The sequence below is a fragment of the Myotis yumanensis genome, unplaced genomic scaffold (genome assembly GCF_028538775.1).
Source record: "Myotis yumanensis isolate MYYU_CA2020_CCGP unplaced genomic scaffold, mMyoYum1.0.hap1 SCAF_9, whole genome shotgun sequence".
NCBI lineage: Eukaryota > Metazoa > Chordata > Mammalia > Chiroptera > Vespertilionidae > Myotis > Myotis yumanensis.
This window is the reverse complement of record NW_027223760.1, coordinates 47,169,225-47,194,215: the sequence shown is the minus strand read 5'-3', so window position 1 is coordinate 47,194,215 and position 24,991 is coordinate 47,169,225. Positions and strand designations below refer to the sequence as shown.

The window sequence follows — 24,991 nt, the reverse complement described above, 5'->3', positions numbered from 1 at the left end:
GGTTTTGGACGACGTCAGCATACTAGTATATTTTATTTTCTCGGTTGACGTTAAGTTACAAAATCACCTTGCACACTTTGCATTAACATTCATGAATTCCACGGGTGAGGGTGGGGAAGTGGGGGAGGAGAATATGAGTAGTTACACATTTGCCTTCTCTGGAGCCTCAGGAAGCAACACTTCGACTAGATTTGGGGAAGCACTAGTACTACTTAAAGGTCTTTGGATCTACTTACTTCATTTTATTTATTTGATGTGAAGAAAGAAAGTTCATGGCAACTAGACACCTGGTTATTAGCCATGTGACCCTGAGCAAGTCACTGAATTTACCTGAGCCTCAGTTTCCTTAGCTGTAAAACAAGGATTAAAATGTGCAAATCAAATGAGTTAAAATGTATAAAGTATTTTATAAACAGTCGGCATCCGGATGATAGAAAGGATGATGATTGTTCTCCTGTGTACTTTCTAGTTACTCTCATGCACTTTTCAAATATGCAGACCCAGACTGGTCACAGTGGTATGCCAGGGTCTGACAGGTGATGACAGTGGCTTATCCAAAGTGTCTACAGTGATACCAAGTAGGCAATGCGTGGGGAGGCCTTCATGACCCACCAAAGTCACTTGATCTAGTTGATATTCTCAAAGGCCTTTCTTCTTTCTGGTTTGGGCCTTCGTTGACTATAAAATGCCTATTTGCATTTCCTTTCGTCTCTTTTTTTGTAATGAATTACCTCCTGAATTACTGTAAAAAATCTTGAGATTCTTAGGGAAGTCAAATCGTATAACTTTTTACCTTTGAAATTTTTTTAAGTATAGAACACACAATATGCCATCATAAGTTTAGGTAATTGATTTTAAGAATTTTCCATTGTGTACTGGAGCACCTAAAAAGTGAAAGCGTTGAGAATAATATATTTAACATCTGTGCATTTTCCCTTGATTTTTTTTAGTCATATTTTCCTGGTGGCAGCTGATCAAATTGAAATGCTAAGTTTTAAAATATCCTAATATTAGATGTACTTCAATGCATCCACTTGTATTGGCATGCTTGAAATGGAAACAAGAAAGGCTACGTAGCAAAGAAATACATTCTACTTTTGTATCTAATTTATCCTGTAATTCCTCGTGCAGCACAATGATCAAGCCACTGTGCTAAATAAGTTGAACATATTATGTGAACATAGTTTCTATATATTTTAAAATCTGGAAAGGGAAACTAAAATACAGAGAAATAGCCACCACATAAGGCAGAACATGACAAATGCCGCGTGAGTGGTAAAATGGGAGTGTTACAAAAATTCAGAGGAGGGAAAAATAAGGACTGGCTTTATGGAGAAAGTGGCAGTTGTTGTAGTACTTTGAAGATGTTACTCTGAGACATGAGTGACACAAACCAGATTTGGAAGTGTTGCTTAAGAGTTGTCAGTTTCTACCTCGGGGAAAGACAGCCTACTTAGCAAGGAAATACATTCTACTTTTGTATCTAATTTGTCCTGTAAGTCCTTGTGTAGCATAATGTTCAAGCCACTGAGCTAAACATCTTGGGCGCATTAGAGGGATGAGGACAGGAAGTTAGTTAAACAGGAGAGAGACGAACTTGATCATGTAAGTACTGGGAATATTGACAGTTTTGGGATGGGTGGCTGACATGATCCTTGTAGTATTTTAAGTCATTAATCTGATAGAAGAGTTTACAACAGGAGATCAGTCAGAGGTTGCTCCAGTGGTTTGGGAATGAGCTAATTGGGTTGCTCAGCTAGAAGGGTAGCAGTGGTGTTAAACAGAAAGAAATGGGAAATTGTGAAGCAAGGCTTGGCGGCACTTGATTACTCGTCATCCCGAGTAAGGAAGAAGCAGAGATAGATAAGTAGAGAGTAATTGTTAGTTTGGAAAAGAAGGTGATTATTTACTTGAGCCTTGTTGAATTTGTCCTGGAAAGGGAGATTATAACTGAGCACATTGCAAGAACTTGTGGCTGCAACAGCTGAGTCCCAGGTAACCTTTGAAGATTTGTGGCATCTAGAAGTTCCAAAATATTGGAAATGGAAACTGGTTCCTTTTTTTAAGATAGGAAAAAAAGATGGACTCTACGAAATACATTCCAGCAATATTGATACTGGATGAGTTGTGAGTATATAGAAAAATAACTGGTTAATAAATACAAAAGCTACCCAAACTTCCGTGTAATCAGAGGAATAAAAATTAAAAAACAACAGTGAATCATTTCTCCCATCAAATTGGGGCAAGCAAAAAAAAAAAGTTTGATAATGTCAGGTATTAGTAAGACTGTTAAGAAATAGAGTCTCATGTACTGCTGATGAGAATATAAATTGGAACAGCATTTTGGAGGCAATCTGATAGTATCTATTAAAACTAAAACTGCATATATTCAGGAACCAAGCATTTTTACCTCAGAGGGACCCTGGTACTAGTGCAAAAAGAGGTATGAATGAGAGAGTTTGCTGTAACATTAGTTATAAAGGGGGGGGGGGGGGGGAGTGGGAATAACCTAAGAGCTCATCAGTGGGGTATAGTTGAATAGGCTGTGATATGGAATTCTATGTGACAATTAATTTAAAAGAATGATGTAGATAAGCAGAGTGTTGAGTGAGGAAGAGGGGAAAGGGGCAATTTTAGAACTGTGAGGGCAGCGTGGTTCCATTTATCTGAAGCACAAGGACATATAATTCACAGACCAAGCCTGGAAGTTTTATACAACAAAGTAATTTAAGTGGCTACCTCTTTGGAAGACAACCTAAGGTTAGATTAGGTGGCAAGTTTCCCAGATTTAGCAAATTAAAATATAGGATGTTTAGTTAAATTTCCATTTCAAATAAGCAACAAGTAAGTTTAGTATGTTTCAGACAGTATTTGGGGCATGCGAATGCTATAATATTACTCATTGTTTATCTGAAATTCAAGTTTAACCGAACACCCTCTATTTTATCTGGCAGTACTAGTAGGTGGTCAAGTAGAACTTCAACTCTATGTTTGTTTGTCTTGCATCTTTTCATAACACAAACATATTCATATATTCTTCATGTGAAAAAATAAGATTTAAATGTATTTAAAGAAAAAATAATCACTAAGAATTAACCTAGTTTCATAAGAAATTATCCTGCAATCTGGTCTCACTTATGTCAGATAGGATTGCTAAACAACCTTTCGGACATCACTGACCACCAGTGATGTTAAAGAAAGTTAAAGAATATTATAGCTGTGCAAGATTTTTATTGAGAAAGACTCTAATTTAGTAGAGCCACGCTCCCCCCAACATTTAGCTCAGTGCCCACTTTATTCTTTTGCTATGTCCTATTCAGTGAATGTTTATTGGATAGCTCAGTGATTCCCAAAGTGGGGCGGGTAGCGATTCCCGGTGGGCGCTGCAGCAATCCAGGGGGGCGGTGATGGCCACAGGTGCATTTGGGGGCGATGAGTAACTGCTATTAAAATTTTAAAAAAAATTAATTTCCAGGGGCTGAGTAATATTTTTTCTGGAAAGGGGGCGGTAGGCCAAATAAGTTTGGGAACCACTGGGATAGCTGAATGGATAAATTGTAGTATGAAGCATTTTCAACCCAAAGTGAAAAAGCAACACGGGTTCCTAGAGATAATGAAGCCACATTTTAAACTTTCTCATGGAAAATGATTTTCAAACAATAATATGCTACCTCAGAACATTACCTAATTTAATCTTTATAACATTCCTGTGAGGATAAATACTGTTTTATTAAAGAGGAAACGGAAGGGGAGATGGAGATATTTGTAATACTATCAACGATAAAAAATATTTTTTTAAAAAAGAGGAAACTGGGTTCAAAGAGAGTAAGTACTATATTTCATCTGTTCTAAGATACCCGTTTTGGAATGCATTTTCCAGTCCCTGTCAGGCTCCAGGCATGATTGCGTTGTTGTTGACTGCACATGAGCCGGAGAACTTGCAGGATTAGTCAATAGCGCGATGAAAATCTTAGAGATGACAGTGGAGCTCTGTTGCTCAACTGTCAATACTCTTGATCATACAGAGGACAATATTGTGTTGGAAAACAGAGACATGGAGGACTCTGAGTAGAAAAGTGATGTGAAAGAGAACTGAGTGTGAAGAACTTCTTGGAATACCCTAATCAAATTATTTCACTTCAATTTTAATTTTGATATATGTTCAAGTATGATCCTATATAAAAAAAGGCTAATATGCAAATTGACCCAAGGGCAGAACACTGGTCACTATGACACACACTGACCACCCGGGGGCAGATGCTCAATGCAGGAGCTGCCCCCTGCTGGTCAGTGCGCTCCCATGGGGGAGCGTGGCTCAGCCAGAAGGCCTGAGCCAGGCTCAAGGCTGGCAAGCGCAGTGATGGCAGCAGGAGCCTCTCCCACCTCCGGGGAAGCGCTAAGGGTGTCCAACTGCCGGCTTAGGCCCCGAGGACTCCCGGACTGCAAAAGGGTGCAGGCCGGGTTGAGGGACCCCCGAGTGCACGAGTGTTGTGCACCAGGCCTCTAGTACATGATAAAAATCCAAACCTGAAGAAGTCTAAAGAGCCCTCTTAATATGTATAACTTAAAGCTTCTGTGTGACAAGAAAAAGTTGTCATAGATTAATTGGCAATTGATTTTGTTTCTTGGTGGTACATTAAAGTGATCGTAAATCTTAAAATAGATGATGTTTTAGATGTGGTGAGATATATAAAAATACCCAAAATCACCCAGCAAGAAAGGTACCCTGAGTCACTGCAGTGAACTATAGGGTGAAAGGAACTGGATTGGACAATTTTAATCTTACTCATAATTAACTTTTCACATTTTGTGTTTCAAGAAACTTTGATTCTTTCAAATGCTGGCTGAATAACGATAATATGGACATCCATATAACACAATATTTTCAAAGCACTTACATGCATATTACCTAATATTATACTAGGATATGACACATGTCATCCTCCTATATACCAATGAAGAAACTAATACAGGTGGAAATTGGACAGAGTGAGTATACCACTTAGAAGTAAAAAGAAGCAGATCCCAAAGGGAAACTGAGATCTTTCTCTTGATCTATGAAGCCTTTAATGATGAGCCTGACAGGGCACACCTGAAAAGCATGCCTGAACTGGAATACCGTCCCAGATTTGGATGAATATTAAAAAGACAAATTTTTTTCTAATGGAGGTGTAAAAGACATAATAAACAAAGTGCACTAATCTGAAGATGTTTTTGGTGATGTAACCACCACCCAGATCAGGAAGCCTTTTCCAAAGCTTCTCCATGCCCCCTCCCAGTCTGATTACCCCTGCCTAGAGGTAATCACTGTACTAGCTTATTTCATACTAGAGGCCCAGTGCACAAAATTCGTGCATGGGTAGGGTCCCTAGCAGCTGCCAGCTGCCAGCTGGGGCCTCCCTTCCCTAGCTGCTGGGCAGGGCCTTTCTTTGTTCCACGCCGCCCCCTGGTGGTCAGCGCACATCATATCTTAGCAAGCGATCAAGCTCCCGGTCGGTCGAACTCCCAAGGGGACACTTTGCATATTAGGCTTTTATGTTTATAGATAAAAGTGTGTACTGTTGTGTGTGTAGTTTCTATCACTCCATCAGTGCTATGGGAGGGTCAGTTGCACCATATCTTTGTCAACACTTGATGTTATCAACTTGAACCATTGTAGTGGTATCTTGTTATACTTTTTTTTTTTGTTATACTTTTAATTTTCAAGTTTGTTTTGACTAATAACAGTATGCACCTTTATAAGCTTCTGAGCATTTAGATGTCCTGTTTTGTGAAGTGCCTGTTTATACCTTTCACCATTTTTAAATGTTAGATGGGTGTCTTTTTCTAATTGATTTAGATATTGTGGGCATGTCATTTGTCATATATGTATAGTGTTCAAATCTTATCCCAGTGTGTAGGAATGTGAATGGGATCCTGCCCCTCTGCATCAAACATGATTTTACCATCACTTGGACCTCTCTTTTATAAAAACTAGAGGTCCGGTGCATGAATTCGTGCACAGGTGGGGTCCCTCAGTCTGGCCGGCGATCGGGGCTGATGGGGAGTGGGAGGGGACTGACCAGCAAGGGGGAGGGGCCTCGGGAGATTGGCCCACCTTGGGAGGTAGGCTGTGAGAGCGCACTGACCACCAGGGGGCAGCTCCTGCATTGAGCGTCTGCCCCCTGGTGATCAGTGCATATCATAGCAACCGGCCAACCGGTCTTTTGGGCATTTGGTTGTTCGGTTGCTTAGGCTTTTATATATATAGATACATAGAAATACCCAGAAGCAAAATGTTTCTCTCATGCCTTTTTAGCCTATTTTGACAACTTGAAATAGGGAATTCTGACATTTTATACTAGTACTTTTTAAGTCTCCAGTAAAATATTTTTAACTACAAATGAAATATATGTGACAGACAGTGAAATCTCATAGCTAGGCTTTTAAATGCTGAAAACTTTCCATTTCTATTGTGCATTTTGTCTGTAAAAAAATGCATAAAATACAATGCCAGAAGAGAAAAGAAGTTTTATAAACTAAAAGGAAGAAAAACTTTTAGCTGTCTTTTAGCTTCATAAATACAGAGTCTTATGTGTAGGGGGGGGGGGTGTGAATACCACATTCCTCTTAGATGTACTATAAAAGTATATTTTAAAAAGCAAACTACATTCAAGTATAAGCTGTTAAGGAAACACCAGCACTGGCAAGCCTGGTATCTCTTGGCAAACCAACAAGTATCATGTTTGACAACGTGAGATGATCCTAAAATCTGTGCTAAGAAGTTGCCTGCTCACAGCCAAATGAAACGTTTCAGAAACCATTTTGAAAGACTGTGTATGCTGATTCCAACAAGCAGGAGGAAAGAAGCAGGGATTGGAAATAGTGAGACAAGATAGTGTCTTGTTTGGTGGGTGCAACTCGGGTTTTTACATTGGTTAGTCTGCCTGCAAACTTCATGCTTTTGACTCTCAGCCTAAAGGAAGTTTGGGATTATCCTGAGAGGCCATTGTTGACTTAGCTTTCATTCTAAAATATTTCAACAGTTAAGCTAAGTATGAGTCTAAAAACAACCCAAAGTTATTTATATCATTGCCCCTTCCCTAAAATGGATTGTTTCATTGTCTTTCAGAACCAACTCTCTAGCTTTTACTTTAAATATTAGAAGTATACAATTTATTGAGTCACTTATTCTTCTGTAGGATCTGTGTCAGGACATGGAGGTTAAAAACAAAACCTGAATAAGTTGTGCTTATAATTTTTAAGCAGCAGTAATTTACTAAGGACATAATACTGTTAATATAATTTAGAAAAGGATGTATCATTTCTTAGAAGATTATGATGCTTTGTTCTTTCTGTTTCTATGAAGTATTTTTTAAATGATCCTTATAGGATTTTTCTCATTTAACAAACTTTATCAAAGATTTACCGAATTTTATATTTTCCAAAGATTACTGGCTACTAACTTAAAACTGTGGTTGGTAAAAGGTGTGTGTGTGTGTGTGTGTAATTTTAACTGGCTACTCCAGTGGAACACAAAAAAGTAAAAATCATCCACATGCTACCACTTAAAACACTGAATATTACAAAAGCAGAAATATCTTCTTTTAATATCCTCCTTCCTACCCCCACATCCAGAGGCAACAACCTGTAACTGTAGCTAATCACCTTCCAAACATGTTTATATGTATTTAGACAGGTTTGCCAGATTTAGCAGATAAAATAAAGACATTCTGTTAAATTTGAATTTCAGGTAAACAACAGATACTTTTTTTAGTTTAAATATGTCCCATGTAATATGTAGGATACATTTACATTTAAAATTATTTGTTGTTTATCTGAAATTCACATTTAACTGAATGTCCTATATTTTACCTGGCCACTCTGATGCAGACATATCCACCCATAGTATATAAACACGTACACATTTATCAAGCTCTATGTATCCCTCTAAGGCTTACCCTTTCACTATTGATTATCTCAGTTATATGTTAGAATTACTCGGGTTCTTCCTAATGGTTACCTGATATTACATTGTAGACTCATCCTAATTTAACTATTCCCCTATTGGTAGACATTTTAGGTGTGTGTGTTTTTCTGTTTCAGACAAAATAGCATGGATCCTCTTCGTATTGACTTGTAAATTTGTGCTGTTGGTTCTGTAGGATGCATTCCTAAAAGTGGAATTGCCAGGCTATAGCATATTTTTAAAACATTGCTTGTGCATTTCCTTTATACCTATTCACTGGGGCCCAACGCTTGAGCAGCTGAAGCACCCGGCCAGCGGAAGCTGGTAGGCACCTTGCTTGACCTCACAGAATCTCCCCCTCGTTGTCAGCTCCTTGAGACCAGGCGTGCTTATTTTTCAGCCTAGCATAGCGCCTGCCACAGAGTTGGCCCGTGAGACAAATTTAGAATGAATGAATATGAATTGACTCAGGGGGGCTGTGAGAAATGAAATAATGTATGCCAAGTGCCTGGGGAAAAACAATGTCTGTAAAATGCCTGGGATGCTCCTTTACTTTTCCACCCCACCCCCACTTCCAGTTTCTTCTTCAGGGTGAAGGGCCTCTAAGCTGGTAAGGGGGAAACATGGTTACAGTAAAGTAGAAGAAGCTCTGTAACAGCACTATTGCTAAGAGTGCTGCGGGATAGAGAAGGGGGGCACCACCCGGCTGGAGTGGCTCAGTGGTTAAGCGTAGACCTATGAACCAGGAGGTCATGGTTGGATTCCCCGTCAGGGCACATGTCTGGGTTGCGGGCTCGATCCCCAGTGTGGGGCATGCAGGAGGCAGCCAATCAGTGATTCTCTCTTACCATTGATGTTTCTATCTCTCCCTCTCCCTTCCTCTCTGAAATCAATACAAATGTTGTTGTTTTTTTTAAAGAAGGGGAGCACTTCACTTAGCCTGTGGGTGTGAGAATTGCCCAGGACTTGGCCAAGGTCTACTTAAAGTAAATCTAGAAAGAGCCTGATAGACAAGTATATATGTTGGGGGTAGAGCAATGGAGGGAACATTCTCGGCATGGGAATAGCATTGCAAAGGAACAAAGCTATAACACAGCATGTCACCTTCAGAGCATGGACACAGCTGGAAATAAAATCAGACCTACTTAGGTAATCAGACATGTAGTGCTTTAGGTAGCCAGCTAGGTTCTACCTCTGTCATAGAGAACAGGAGGGGACTTCTGTGTGATTCAGGTTGACATTTTAGGAATATCATTTAGCCAACGCTGTGGGAAAAAAGCTTACAGATGTTAATCTAAAGACAGGAGCTACCTGTATTGGAGCACTATTACAGTCATCCAGGAAGGGATACTGGCGACTTGACAAGGACTGTGGAGATGAGAGAGAAGGGCTGGTTTGAAAGGTAATTTAGAAACTGATTATGTGGTTGAGAAGGGAGAAGGAATCTAGAATGTCTGTCAGATTTCTGGAGCAATCATTTGTGGGCACGGTGGTACCGTTATACAAGTTAAGAAATTCAGGTTGAGGAACAGATTTGATGGAGGTGAAGAAACTGTGTTGTTTTTTGGGAGCATATTGAATTTGTAGTTGTTATGGAATATTCTAGAAAGCATGAGCAGGAAGCATTGAAGTTTGCACGTTTGAAACTCAAGAGAGCTATGCCAGCTGCCATTGTGACTTGGAATGTCTCAGATTATGACTAACTCATAGTTGGAGCCATGAATGAATGAGATGAGGAGGTGAAGACAATTTAGAATTTAAGATATTTATGAGACACATGATTGGGAACACAAACAAATGGTGAATGTTTGCAGTAACCATTGCGGACAACAGAAAAGGGAGCTTAGCAGGGACCCACAGAAAGTAATACTGAAAGCCCAGATGAAATCACCAACTATGATTTGTAACCACTCTTTTGTGTGATGGTTTTCCCTCAGCGGTTTTAATTATGGGAGTAGGAATGGGCAGGTAGCTACTAAGATGAGGCCTTAGAACAGCGGTTCTCAACCTGTGGGTCGCGACCCCTTTGGGGATCGAACGACCCTTTCACATCGGAAAACACATATATAATTACATATTGTTTTTGTGATTAATCACTATGCTTTAATTATGTTCAATTTGTAACAATGAAATGGAGGGTCACCACAACATGAGGAACTGTATTAAAGGGTCGTAGCATTAGGAAGGTTGAGAACCACTGCCTTAGAAGATCCACGTAAGGCAAAATGGAGGATGATTTTATGGTTACCTAGAAAGAGAATGTTCAAAAAAAAACAAAAAACAAAAAAAAACTGACTGGGAGTTTTAGGTGAGCCAGGAAAAGATTTGAAGACAAGAGGGACATGTTTGTGACAACAGCCAGTCCAAGGAGTGACCGGATACTCTTAAGACTAAGAGCTTCCTAGCCACAGCATTGCCTGTGTTTCCCTGGACAATTCATATTGTAATGCCTATTTTAATTACCTTGCTGGATTGTTCCTTGTAGGAGAGTCCTTAGATTCTTCACCTCGTGCTCATTCTTGCCATAGTGAGTAGCTCTTCAGTCCCACTTGGCCTACAGATTCCTTTTCCTCTTGGCCTCCATGCTTTTTCCTGACTAGCTATGACCACCCAGAGCCTCTTCTTCCTGTAGATGGAAGAAGTTATTCGTGAGGAGCATATGGGCCTCCTCCCCCCAGAGATACATTTGCTGCCTCTCTCCTAACAGGCTGCAGCTTAAAATTTCAGTCCTTGCAACAACACAAAAGCAAAAATGTTGAAGTGCCGCCTCTTCTGAGGCCCCCATAAACAGCTGTGCATGCAGCTGTACCCAGAACAGATAATACGCACAGATGTGTTTATGGGAAGGAGGCACGAATACTCTCTGTGTTGTTTTCGGCTTCTCACCACGGCAAGGATTTCTTCTCTCCTTCAAGGAAGAGGTACGTTGTGGTAAGCAGTGTTTTATGACCTGTAATAAAAACCCTTGTAAAGACCATTTTTTGACCAAATGAAGCTAAGTGTTCTTCTCAGAGTCCCCGCCCGTGCCTCTCCCCCTCTCTGTATTGGAATGCACACAGTTCAGCATTAATGGATCACATGAGGAAATAATATCACAAATTCTAGTTCCTATTTGTTAAGCTGGGAAAGCAACCAAACTTATGTAAGAAAGTTCATTAGTAATGTTTTTTCCTACTCAGCAGTAGCTTCTGAATATGTATGTTCATTAAGTAAAAATGTATATTGCATTTTTATAGTGCATGGTTATTATCCAATGAAAGCACCCATGGGACCGTGTGAGGGAACCTCAACAGTTGGAGGCCCCACAGAGAAATCAGTTCAAGAACGGGTAAAAAGTAACTTAAAGCCACCCTAGAAAGTTTAGTTATTTACAGAAAGAGACAATACATTCAGCGAATAATAACAGATTATTTCTTTTTTTTAAGAATATGTTTGTATTGATTTCAGAGAGGAAGGAAGAGGAAGAGAGAGATAGAAACATCAATGATGAGAGAGAATCATCAATCAGCTGCCTCCTGCATGCCCCACATTGGGGATCGAGCCCATAACCCGGGCATGTGCCCCAATCGGGAATCGAACTGTGACTTCCTGGTTCCGTATGTCCATGCTCAACTACTGAACCACATCAGCCATGCCAGGTGATTTCTAAGGACCTTCTATACCTAGCAATCTGTAGACTTTCAAAATTAAGAACAGGTGACTTCATACTTGATTTAATTAAAGTAATAAATATTTACAGATTATATCCTTTAATAGGCACACAATTGCATTTTTTTTTAATTTTAATAATGATTGGGAAGATGGGAGGCTGTCCATGTACTAACTGGAGAAAACTAGATAGATCTGAACTTACTGGAGTGTGGCCAGATGCCATTGATAATGGTAAATCCTCTTCTTATTTAATTGCACCAGTTCCAAACCTGTTACGCAAACTGGGAAGTTAACACATTGTTTTTAGTCCTTATTAGCAGCCTGCAAGAGAATATTGTCTGACCCATTTTACAGACGAGGAAACTAAGGCTAGATGCTAGGGGAGGGGATGTTATATAACAGGCCCAAAGTTACCCAGTGTGCAACCTAGAGAGGTAGTAGAGCCCTCAAAAGATGTCCAATTAAAGTTGACCCGTGAAAATAAACATTAACATTCTACATTTGTCTCTTGAATTGTCTTTCCCCTTGCTTCCCCTTTCTAACATTTCTAATTCAGACCCTTACTGTCTTATGTCCAGAGTAGAATAAATGCCTCCTGATAGCATCTCCCGTGCATTCTATATACCCATAATAGCATGGCATTCTTTCACACATTTTCACTAGTTTCCCATTGACTACAAGGTAAGACACTATGAACTGCCTACACCAGCCCAGCAAGAAAGCCCTTTGCAGTGTGGTCCCAGTTAGTAGTGCGCCCTCCAAGGGCTGTTTCTGGTCTCCAATACCTAATCACTTGCTCTCCTCTAAGCCCCTGCTCGTATGGTCGTCCAGGCAGATGCTTCCCCAACCAAATCTAATAGTAGCTCCCCTCCAAACTGCCTTCCTCCTCCATGCTTACTCAGTGCTGTGTTATTTGTGGTCCTTGCCACATACTGACTTGAAGGGTGTAGGTGCATATTTATGTCTTCTCTCCCCAGGAAAATAGGAGCTCCCCGGGTTCCTGTCTTCAGTGCTCGTGTATAACATCGCCGAGTACAATGCCTTACACATAGTAGGGGCTTCATATTTCTTTTGTATGAATGGTAGCACTTCATTATGAGCATGTACTTTACACTATATAAAGTACTAAGAAGCATGGAACAGACTGACAAATTTCAGAGGGAAGGTGGTGGTGGGGGTTAAGGGTGATGAGATTAACCGGGGAACTTATATGCATACTAGTGACTCAGTGCACGGATTTGTGCACATTGAAAGGAAATTAAGTAGAAGGTGGCCAGTGGGGTGGGACTGGTTGAGAAGGGCTGGACATGCCTTGGAGCCAACCTCCCTCAGTCCCTATTGGCTTCTGCAGAGTGAGCGGGGTCCCTCCAGCAGGTGGGGTCCCTCGGTCTGTCCTACGGGGATCGTGCTGAAACCGCCTCTCTGACATCCCCCAAAGGGTCCCAGAATGTGAGAGGGCATTCTGCAAAGTTGCTGTCGTACAGGGTGTGGAATGCAAATGCAAGTGTGCAGTAAACCAGATTCAGGGCAGGCAGTGCCCCAGCAAACTACATAACCCCCGGGCGAAGGTGGAATCGCGTGGCCCCACGAGGAATCAGGCTCCCTCCTCTCTGGTCTCAGGGTGCGTCACCTGAGAACTGCTGCTGCCAAGTCACTGCAGCTCGGCAGCTTCTGTGTTGAGCATCTGCCCCCTGGTGGTCAGTGCATGTCATAGCGACCTGTCTGCCGGTCGGACAGTAGGAGGGACACTTAGCATATTCGCCTTTTATATATATAGATATGCACAGCCCATGGACACAGACAATAGTGTGGTGAAGGCTTGGGAGGGGCGAGTGCAGGGTGGAGAGGGTTAATAGGGGGAAAAAACAGGGGCCATCTGTAATACTTTCAATAATAAAGATAAATTTTTTAAATTACTTAAATATTTAATGTTCTACTTAATATATATTATTAAAATGTATACTAATTATTAAATATCTCCTTTTTGAGGTTATTTCCTTTTGTATACCTGTGAAAATAAAGGCCCAAGAAGGTTATAAGTGACCTGTCTTAGATTATATAACTAGTAAGCAGAAATTCAGATCCATGCTTTTAGTTTTAAATTCAGTGCTCTTTCTTTTAAAGCGTACTGCTCTCAAAAACGGAAATTTACATCTCCAGAGCAGATCGCTCACTTAGGTTATATACATGGGCAAGAGGAATTTCTTTTGTACTTGTTTTGTGCCTCCACTTTGCAAGCATTTGATATATTCTTAGTGAATAACCAATAAACTACAATGAAGGATTATGGCCTTTTTCACTAACAACTCAGGAATCAGTTTAATTAGTGAGGCTGTTCATATAACTCCTGTGCACAGAGCCAAGAGCAGAAGTCATTATACGTCATCTTCATGCCTTTCTGCAAACTTATTGAGTGATTCGTCAAATCAAGTAAAATCAACAGATATGTCTGTGTAAGTTGCCTTATTAGATTCTTTGGAGAATATGCAGATGCATCCCATTCCTGTTCCTCAGGGAATTCACAGTCTAGCTTAACAGCACTGGACAGTTTCAAAAAACCCCAGATTAAATATATAATATAGAACCATCAGATTTCTCTGTGTAGTCTTATGATGGAGGCAGGGCATTTTTATAAATGAAAAAACCGAGGTTCAGAAAAGTTGGGACTTGGTTAGCTAGTGGTTAAGGTGAAATGGAACTTAGTCACTGGAATGAAATGGAAATGGAAATAGCACTGGATTTAGAGACCACACTTTGAGAAATACCAATGTGACAATATGAAATTAAACTATTAGAAGAGTGGTCCAATTTTGTATCCAAGAAATGATTCAGGCAAAGTGATTTGATCCACAGAAAGCTTCTCTTGGGGATGAGAGAGGCTAAGTGATTTGCTTAGAGTCATAACCCCAGCTGAGAAAGTGCTAAAACCCATGTCTTTTGATGGGCAAGTTGCTAAAAGAATTCTGAATAGGGGTGGAAAAGTAGAAAGGAAACCTCCTTCACCGTTTTTATTCCATACTGCTGTGTTCATTTTAGGCCTAGAATGTTATACTTCTAAAATAATGAACCAAAAGTTTTCATACACATCTGAAGATATTTTAATGGCTAATAGGTAGGAATAGTGACTTATATGCCATACCTCTTGGGGTCCTTATTCCCTAATCCAAATCTGCTTTTTCTGATTCCCCTGTTGTTCAGGTGTGCTGAAGTTTTCCTCCCTGGGAGGAGTCAGTGATTTTTTTTTTAAGCTCATGGCTTTTAGAGATTTCATGGTCATTTTCCAATTAGGTTGGTACTTGCTTCATTATGAAAGGCCATTGGACATTTATTGACACCTGTTGACACAGTGTGCTAAGATTCTAGTGTATCTGGAGTAAGAGGGATGAGAGCAGACCCTACTCTCAGAAGACGGGGCCAGGCCATAGAGCAGTGAGTGAGTAAAGATGGCACAAGTCCACAGGAGTTCCAGGAGGCGAGGCCAGAGTTAGGTGGGCTTTGTCTGAGGGTGATCAGGCATGAGAATGATTTGGTAGGATCAAGTTTGCATGTTAAAAAGGTCATACTAGCTAGAGCAGTGATGGCGAACCTTTTGAGCTCAGCGTGTCAGCATTTTGAAAAACCTTAACTCTGGTGCCATGTCACATATAGAAATTTTTTGATATTTGCAACCATAGTAAAACAAAGATTTATATTTTTGGTATTTATTTTATATATTTAATGCCATTTAACAAAGAAAAATCAACCAAAAAAATAAGTTCGCGTGTCACCTCTGACATGCGTGTCATAGGTTTGCCATCACTGAGCTAGAGTGTTAAGGATGGATTTGAGGGACAAGATCAGTGGGAAACAGTGTAAGGAAAGGTGAGGACCAGACCCACTATAGTGGGGGCTTCACAAGTATAGGAAATGTATAGGAAAAAGTGACAAAACTTTACTGCAGGAAGCAGAAGACTTGAAGAGAGAACCACAGCATGTGTAGAAAGGAAAGACAGTATTGTAAAAGTATATAATTTTAGTTAAGTTAGATTTGTTAAAATAGATTTCAACTGCAAGTTACAGAACACTCAGTGAAGAACAAAATGGCTTTAAGTAAGGGCATTATCGTTGATGTAACACCAAGGCCAGAGGTGGGCAGCCCCAAAGTTGATTAGCTATTCAGTGATGTCATCAAAGTTCCAGACTCTTTTTCTCATTACTCTCTGGCATTTTATATGTGCAGAGCTGTCTTCCTTCCTTTCTGTTTCAAGATGTTTCTACTGCAAGTTCATGCCCTCAGGCAGTAGCATTTAATATAAGATTTGCGGAGGAGGAAGTTCACCAGAGAGTTTTATACTATGATCCTCTTATAAAAGAAAAAATTACTTACCAGAACTCTATAGCAGACGTACATCCTGCCCATATATCTCATTGGCCAGGACTGGGACTCATGTCCATCCCTACATCAATTCCTAGCAAACGGGAATGTGATTGCCTTGGACCAGTCCTTCACAGCTGACAACCAATAATGTCTGCTATAGTAAGAAAATGATAATATGTTCCACGCTATGGAAAACCAACTTCTCTAATACATTACCTCATTTGGAGAGAAGGGAAGTATGTGATGAGGGGAACATTCTCAAAAGAGGGAATTGAGAGGGAGAACGGGGAAAGATGAGAAGATATTTCGACTAAATATAACCATTATAAAGCATACTATTTTGTTTTTGTTCATTGTATTTTACTGTTGGCAGTACTACAAATGTCCCCCAGTTTTCCCCCCTTTACCCACCTCCTAGCCCCTGCCGCACCCGAGGGCTTCACACTATTGTCTGTGTTCATTGGTTATGCATGTATGTATAAGAGGTCTTTGGTTAATCTTTGCCCGTCTCCACCCACTCTGAGAGTTGTCAGTCTGTTCCATGCCTCTGGACCTATTCTGTTTGTCAGTTATTATATTCATTAGATTTCACTTCTAAGTGGTGTCATGTGATATTTGTCTTTCTCCGACTGGCTTCTTTCATTCGGTATCATACTCTCCAGGTTCATCCATGCTGTCCCAATGTTTTTAAAATTTTATATTATAAAGAATATGTGTTGAAATGGAGAAATATCCACAGTATATTGTTAAATGATTTTTAAAGGATTATAAAACAATTAGTGGCCTGATGCACGAAATTCATGCACATTAAAAGGGAATTAATTAGAGGAAATATTTTAATATTGCTATTTGCCCTTTCTCTATTATAAAAGTGTCAGACATAGAAAGGGAATGGACTGACTATTCTTGGGGGGGGGGGGGGGATGTGGGAGGTGAGGGAAGAGATTGGACAATAATCGTGCACCTATGGATTAGGACACTGGGTGGGGAGTGAGGGCGGTGGGTGGGGTGGGAACTGGGTGGAGGGGAGTTATGGTGGGAAAAAAAAGAGTAACTAATGTAATAATCTGAACAAAAAGATTTAATTAAAAAAAAAGAAATATGAGAAAATGTTAAAAATAAAATAAAATAAAATAAAAAATAAAAACAGCAAAAAAAAAAGAAAGCAAAAAAAATAAATAAATAAATAAAAATAAAAGTGTCAGAGATGAAAGAAAATTAGTAAAATGTGTATGAAAATCTCCCTCCTGTCAGTCTGGGGCAAGCCGCAGGACCTAGAGTCAAGTCTCAGTCCACCACCTGCACGTGCTTTGAAAACGCAGGAGACCCAGACCGGCAGGCCCCAACCCCATTGGGTGAGACCCAGATCTGGCTGGCCCCACCCCTGTCAAGCCCCTCTGGGCCTCTGGGCGGGGGGTGCAAACTCAGGTCCCTGCTGTTTGGTCATGATTATTATGGCATCCCAGCTAATATGCATATTCTTCTATTATATAGATAGATGTTTATAGAACAAAAACTATTTGAGTCGTTAGCCAACAACCTAGGCACCTTATACTTTGTATATTCTTAATTATACAACGCTGGTTGTTATAGCCTTCTCCCAAGAAGTTAAAATTAGCATTGCATATTTGTAGTTTCAGTTCCTGATGACTTTCCACCGTGGGTTAGTAATAGCCATCAAGATGAGGTAATGCTTTCTTCTTCCAGACTGTCCATTGTTCCTCAAACACCAACACCGTTTCCAGGATTGGTGAAAATCTGTCATTCTTTTTTCTAGTTAGTTGAGATAGGTTCTTTACTTACTCAGCATTATCATTACTTTCAGGAGTGAATTATTTTCATTCTCTCTTCAGGATACATATTTTATTAATAAAATCTATATACAAAGCCACTTTTATTATGCTTTTATCTAGTTGCCTGGGAGCAGTAAAAATAGAAAGCCAGCACTTGCAATTAGAGGCCTTGCATTTGTTTCTGCTGAAGAATCCCAAGGCAATGTGTCACCTTGCTCAGTTATCTGCTTCCCCTGCCTCTGCCACTCCTCCCAGTGCACCCCCCACACACACTGTGCTGAAGTCACTGGTTATAGGGCACAGCTTGACTGCTCTTCTTTGGAAAGAGCTCACGAGTGTCTCTTGTAGTTTGTCTCCCGGTTCTTCCATTTATTGCTTGCTTTGAATTCATCAAAAATTACGAATTACCAAGTGATCTGAAGTTTTAAAGAACTTGCTGTAACCCTCCTTTGGCCTTGTCAGGGTTTGTTTTGCCCTTCGTGATTTTGGAGAAGGCATTCTTTGGGTGCTCCTGAGGACTGAAATGAGAAAGGAGGAGGGAAACTGCTTATGCAGCAGTTTCTGCAACCTGTTGTTGTCATTGGTGAATTGGCCAGTGTAAGCATAAGGAGCCCCTGCCAAGTTCTGACCTAGAGTAAAAGGTGTGCATGATGCAGTCACCTTGCTGCTGTGACTTACATCAGCATCTCCCTGAGTGCACAAGTGGAGGGAGTGAAGAGCCTGCCTCACTGGCTGTCCAAGACCTAATCATGGCTTTCTTATTCTCTACTTCATGGCTTATGTAGTAATACTGTTCCACATTTTATGGGAGAACTGGGATTCTTAAAAGATCCTGAGATTAGATCCACCAGTTCCACTTGTGGGTACATATATCCAAAAGAATTGAAAGCAGGGTCTCAAAGACATACTTGTACGCCCATGTTCATAGCAGCATTATTTAGAATAGCCAAAAGGCAGAAGCAACCCAAGTATTCATCAACAGATGAATGGATAAGAAAAATGTGGTATATTCATACAAGTGAGTATTACTCAGCCTTAAAAAGGAAGCTGATGTATGCTACACTGGGATGAACCTTGAAGACATTATGCTAAGTGTAATAAGCCAATCACAAAAATACAGGATGATTGCACTTACTAGTATATGAGGTATCTAGAGTAGTCAGATTCATAAGGACTGAAAGCAGAAGGGTGGTTGCCAGAGTCTGGGCAGGGAGAGAGAAATGGGGAGATATTTAATGGGTATAGAATTTCAGTTCTGATAGATGGAAAAGTTCTAAAGATTGGTTGCACAACAGTGTGAATATACTTAGTACTAAACTGTTCACTTAAAGTGGTTAAAATGGTAAATTTTATGTGTATTTGATTTTGCAACTAAAAATTATATATATATATATGTTATCAGCAAAATTATAAAAAATGAAAAGATCCTGGGACTAGCCCTCATTATTGTCAGTAGTCCTCTACTTTCTCTATGACTTTATCATCACCTGTTATGTATAGGCTCCTGTGATCTTTCACTTCTCTTCCTGTAATCATAACCCTTACCAGAAGTCAACATGTTATCGGTTCAGTATAAAAAACCTTTGTTATGTGTGATCTGTTTTAAACTGTAACCTCCTCTGATACCCTTCATAGGCAACAGTAAATCATTGTAAAGACAATTCTGTCGAAACATGGAGACAAATTTGAAAAGACTGTGGCTTACACATTATAAGGAGGGGAAAAATGATTATCTTTGTCTAAAAGTTGTATATGTCTTATTTTAAATTGTTTAATAGATAAACTAAGCATGTATATTTTTGTGGCTAAAACTGTAAGGATGTGAATATTGCACTTCAATTAAGTAGATATATCCAAAAATTATCTATTGAGAGCTGTCATTTCTGTGATTTTCTGTATGGGATAAATTGAGTGTTTTTAGTATATTTTGGACCTATTTATACTATTTTGTAGTTGGAAAAAGACCCAGCAATAAAACTTTTTCCTTTTAGAAAAGTTTTTAGTTTGTTTGTTTTGATTTTAAAGAAATAAGAGGGTTAAAGTTCTAGAACACTTAAAAAAAATTACAAGGCTTTAAAGATTTCAGACTGAAGTCCAGAGTCTTTTAGGGGAGTTGCCAAGGACAAAAACACCACCTAAAGTCACTGGAAGTCAGACTTCATTCCATGATGCAGTCCTGTTGAAACATGCTTTCCCGTCATGCATTTCAGAAAGATACAGACTGAGGCCCCAGGTGACTGTTTATCATTAGGAAGGCTAGGTATTCAAACCTTTTCTTCCAGGACTGTGCGCTGTAACATAAAAAGGCTTAACCTACGTTTAACTTAAAGAGCCTTCATTGGCAGTATCTCCACATTGTGTCACTAAGATTACTGTGAAATATTTGAGCCTTGTATATAACAGATTAATTTAGATTAACATCTTGAGGAGCTCATTTAAAAGTGTGTCTCATGATACTGTAAGTTGAGATAGAACAGATAATAAGGCTAAGTAGAGAATCCTGGGAAATGTCTTTGATCGGAGCACTACTTGTGATTCTCTGAAGGAAGGGTGTTTTTTCATACCTTGTGTAGTGTTACGACTTATTCATTCATATCATCCTCAAAAACTGGGACCATGTCTTGTGACCAGAGTTCCTGAGATAATTGAGTGCGTGTTTCTTTTGAGATTATGTGTTCCAATGAGTGATGGTTAAAGCTGAGGAGGGTCCCCAAATCATACTTACTACAGGTCCATTATGTTCATCAACTTACCTCACAATTAAATTACTGAAGGGAATGAGATTTTTGGCAAGATTTTTTTTTAATTGTTAATTAATTCAAAGCTCACTAGTTTGAAACTCTTCTTGTGGCTAGATATTCTAGGTTTAAAAGAAAACCCTGTTTGCTAACAAAAAAAACAAAACAAAATCTGAAGAATGGTAATTCTTGTGTAGAACTAACTTTTCCTATATTTATAGGCATCACTTACATGGAATCAATTTCTAGTGCAAGTATGTGGATTCACACCACTTAACCCGTGCTTAAATGCAATATTAAGTCATTTTCATCTGCGTTCCCCTTTAAACAAAGGAAAAGTAGACTCTTAGTACAAGTTCCAAAATAACACAACTAAAAACAAATAATGATTATGGTATATTGCAGGGTGGAAAACCATGCAGCCATTAAAAATCATGTTGTATAAAAAACTTTTTTGTAGAAGTTTTGTTGTAGTGGCAACATATTTACAATGAATTATTACATTTTTTAAAAGAACCACAAAATAATATGTATAGAATAATAACCATTTTTACTTATAAACATTTAATATACTATGGCACAAATGTATAATATTTATATAAATTATATTATGATTATAGCACTTATGTAAATTATAATAATATAACCATATATTCTTTTTAAACCTACATCTGATTTTTGAAACACAGACAAGAAAGACACAAAAATTATTTAAGAGTGAAGATTTCTCTGTTCTCTAAGAGGTAGGATTTTGAGTGACTTTTGTCCTTCCTATGGAATTTTTTAAAATTTTATAATTTATTGCATTAAGCATACACCAATTTTATAATTTTAAAAAATATATAGTATGTGCTATAAATAAATGCACAAATAAAAGCAGTGCACATTTATTTACTCTGTAGTCCAGGATTTTTATAAAGTTAGATGAGCCTTATTATTAATTAATTAGTTCAGATTTTTAAATGTTTGTTCTGCTAATTTGCTGCTTCTTGTTTGGACAGTGACAACTGAGCCAAGCAAATTTATTCTTTGTACCATTTTAAATTGTTGGTACTTGGTATACAAGAAGCTAAAAATGATGAACCAGCATAACATTACTTTAAGTTAGTCATGCTATTTAAAATTTAGTGCTTACAAGTGTGTGCATATGTTTTCAATAAAGACTTATTTGCCACAGCGGAAGAGTACTTTCCTTAACGTTTTGTGCTTCATTTTCACACTCATGGTTATTCATTGTTGTTTGGCCTATAGTGGTTTTTAAGTCTCAAAGGACTGACTATAGGTGGACAGTACAGTCTTCTCCACAGTTTTCATCTTTGGAGATTCAGAAGATAGTAGGTCCCCCCCTTATCCACAGTGGATGCCTGAAACCACAATAGTACCAAACCCTATATATACTATGTTTTTTCCTATACTTACATACCTATGATAAAGTTTAACCTATCACTTAGGCACTGTAAAAGGTTAACAATAACTAATAAGTAGAACAGTTATAACATTATGCTGTAGTAAAAGTTATGAGAATGTGCTCACTTTCTCCCTCTTCCCCTTCCTCTCCCATCCCCAACCCATATCTCTCTCTCTCTCTCTCTCTCTCTCTCTCTCTCTAAGTATCTGTTAACCAATCTAATGACTGAGAGGGCTACCAAGTGACTAACAGCCGGGTAGTGTATTCAATGTGGACACACTGGACAAAGGGATGACCCGTGTTCCAGGGGGGACAGAGTGGGGCAGCACACATTTCATCCCACTACTCAGACGAGCATTTAAAAACGTACGAATTGTTTATTTCTGGAATTTCCCGTTTAATTTTTTAGGACCATAGTTAACTGTGGGTCATTGAAACAGTGGAGAGTGAAATGCGGGGAAGTGGGGAGGACTGTGCCCATCTAGGTGGATCTCAGGAAGATCCCAGTCACGGTGTCATTGCATACCCACCCTTAGCCCTTTGTGCCCTGACCTGATGGCACTGACCGCATTTTCCTGTGGTTGCTTGTGACTCTGTCTCCCCCAGGAAACAGGACATTTTAACAATTATCACAGTTAAATGATACCATGTGCCAGAAACTTCATAACCCCTTTGCATACAGTACTTCATTTAAATCTCATAATGGTGTGAAAAGGAAGCACTATTTTCTCCATTATGTAAATGGAGAAGCTAAGGCTTCAATTGTAAACAAGCTGGGAGGTGAAAACAGAACTCCCATCTCTAAAGGAAGAACTAGTACCTTAAACCAATAACCAAATATGCTGTTCTCAGTGAGGGGCTTAATGGTCCAGCTGCTGATTAGTGTGTGTCCTCACACCACATCACCCCACAGCCGTGAAGCCCATGATGCTGCCTAATCATTTTTCTAACCTTCATATGAACAAGATAACGTCTGTCCTCCCTTGTATACACCATTCTCACAATATTTTGAGAGGTAGATCGATCTTATTAACCCCAGATTTCAAAGTATCGTATCACGGTCAAATTTTGAATTCCTACTTTCAGACACTGTTTCTGAGTTTTAAATGTTCTATCTAATTTTATCAGTTCTAAAATTAGAAAGAGATGTGATTTTATTGGTTTATTTTCTGAATGCCCCCTGCTTTATGCTGGTTAAGTATGGCAATAACAGCTACCATGTATTGAATGCTTGCTACTATGCTTAGTGCTTTACAAACAATGATCCTACAAAATAGGTTTTGGTACTTTGCCATTTTACAGATGGGAAAACTGAGGCTCAGCGAGGTTAAATGGCTTATCTGGTTGTACCCACTACTCCTCCCATCATTGATCTGATAAAGGAGTGCATTGGGAATTTGAATTCACTTTTTCTGGACTTTCTGAAACAAAACTGTCTCTTGCTAGTGGTGTGACTTTGGGCTAATTACATACTGTGTATTACTTTCTTGACTTGTAAAATGGGGTGATGATATTATTTACCTTAATGTTGTGGTATGGATTGAGTGAGCTACTAAATAGAAGTTACTTAGAACAGTGCTTGACACAGTGTCAGCTTAATATGTGGTGCTATAAAATAATAATTACTATGAATATTATTATTATTCACTAGACTTCAACTATTGAGATCAAATACTAAACCATATAGAAGTATACAAAGTAAAAAATATTCCCCTCTCCCCACCACCTCTCCCAGTTCCTCTCCCCAGCATTAACCACTGACACCAGTTTGGTATATGTTCTTCCAGAATATTTCCTATGCCGTCTGAAACTATTTTTAAATTGTCCTTTCATTAATAAAGTACAGCTCCAGAGTAAACATTTTTGTAGTGATCTTGAGAATGGGAGAGTCGAGAGGTAGGAAGGGAGACGGATTCATTCATTCAGCAAATGTTTCTCAAATGCTTTCTGTGTGCCAGGCACTCCCCTGAGCACCGAGGGCTTGGCAGGTTGCACTTCTGTTTTGACTGTGTATTGATTTTCTCCTTTGGTCTTATTTAGGATATGATGTTTCAGCTTCTCCGAGGTCTGGACTTTCTTCATTCTCACCGAGTAGTGCATCGTGATCTAAAACCACAGAACATTCTGGTGACCAGCAGCGGACAAATAAAACTGGCTGACTTCGGCCTTGCCCGCATCTACAGTTTTCAGATGGCTCTGACCTCAGTGGTGAGTGAGAAAGTGCTGTTCTTTCCTTAAACTCGTTTTTCCTCTTTTGAATGATAAACTTCCCCCATTCCCTGCCCCTAATGTTGTTATTACCGTTGGTCAGCTGGAGGGCAGAACCTCTGCACTGTTTTCTATAGCCCTGGGGAGGAGGAAAGCATTCTGCTCACAGCTACAGACACATCGGGCTGGGCTTGTTGTGGGCAGGGCCCTTTGCAGAAATAGCTTGTTGCATCTTAGCCACTAGAAGGAATCAGTTACAAATTTCCAAATGCTGTTTGTCATAACGCTCTTTTCAGAGCTGCGTATATATAATGTCGGGGGAAGCACAGCCCAAGGTCGGGGAAAAGAGAGCACCAGGAACCTTGACCTGTCTGCAGCGTCCTGGTGGGAGGAGCAGCCAGGGTGCCCGCACAAGGGTGTGAAAGCACTCCTATGAAGCTCTGGTGTCAACTGTGCAAAAAAAAAAAAATTAAATGTGCATTGAACTTGGCTGGCCCAGAAACCAGTAGCACCACCCTGCCGGGCACAGGCTCAGCCAGGCCAAAAGAGAAAGGGCTCTGTTTTGCTAAAGCATTACAGTTATGATATCCTGTTCTATGTCTCATTCAGACCCAAAAAAACAAAATAGCTATTGACTTTGGTGTAGCTTCTATTTCTCCTTCTAGTTCATTGTTTCTAAGATGAATTTTTATAAACTTCTGCACCCAAAAGATAAAAAGAGGAGCCTGGATGCAGGCACTGATAACCCTGCTCTTTGAAAAGCCTGCTTTACATACAATGAATTCATGCATAGGTTTAAAAAATAAGCAAGGAATGCCCTTTGCTGTGCTACTGATCTGGGGCATCGAGTTGATGTGGAGGACCCCTTTGATTCTATGATGACTATAG

General features: G+C 39.5%; 1 protein-coding gene across 4 annotated transcripts in view; it reads left to right on the top strand.

The window, feature by feature from the left end:
- CDK6 (cyclin dependent kinase 6) overlaps positions 1-24,991 on the top strand; it is a 215,761-nt gene that overhangs the window by 87,059 nt on the left and 103,711 nt on the right. For all 4 annotated transcript variants that reach the window (XM_070424263.1, XM_070424260.1, XM_070424261.1 and 1 more), the window contains exon 4: positions 23,936-24,103. In XM_070424263.1, coding sequence (XP_070280364.1) covers positions 23,936-24,103 — 168 coding nt within the window. The remainder of the gene's footprint in view (positions 1-23,935; positions 24,104-24,991) is intronic.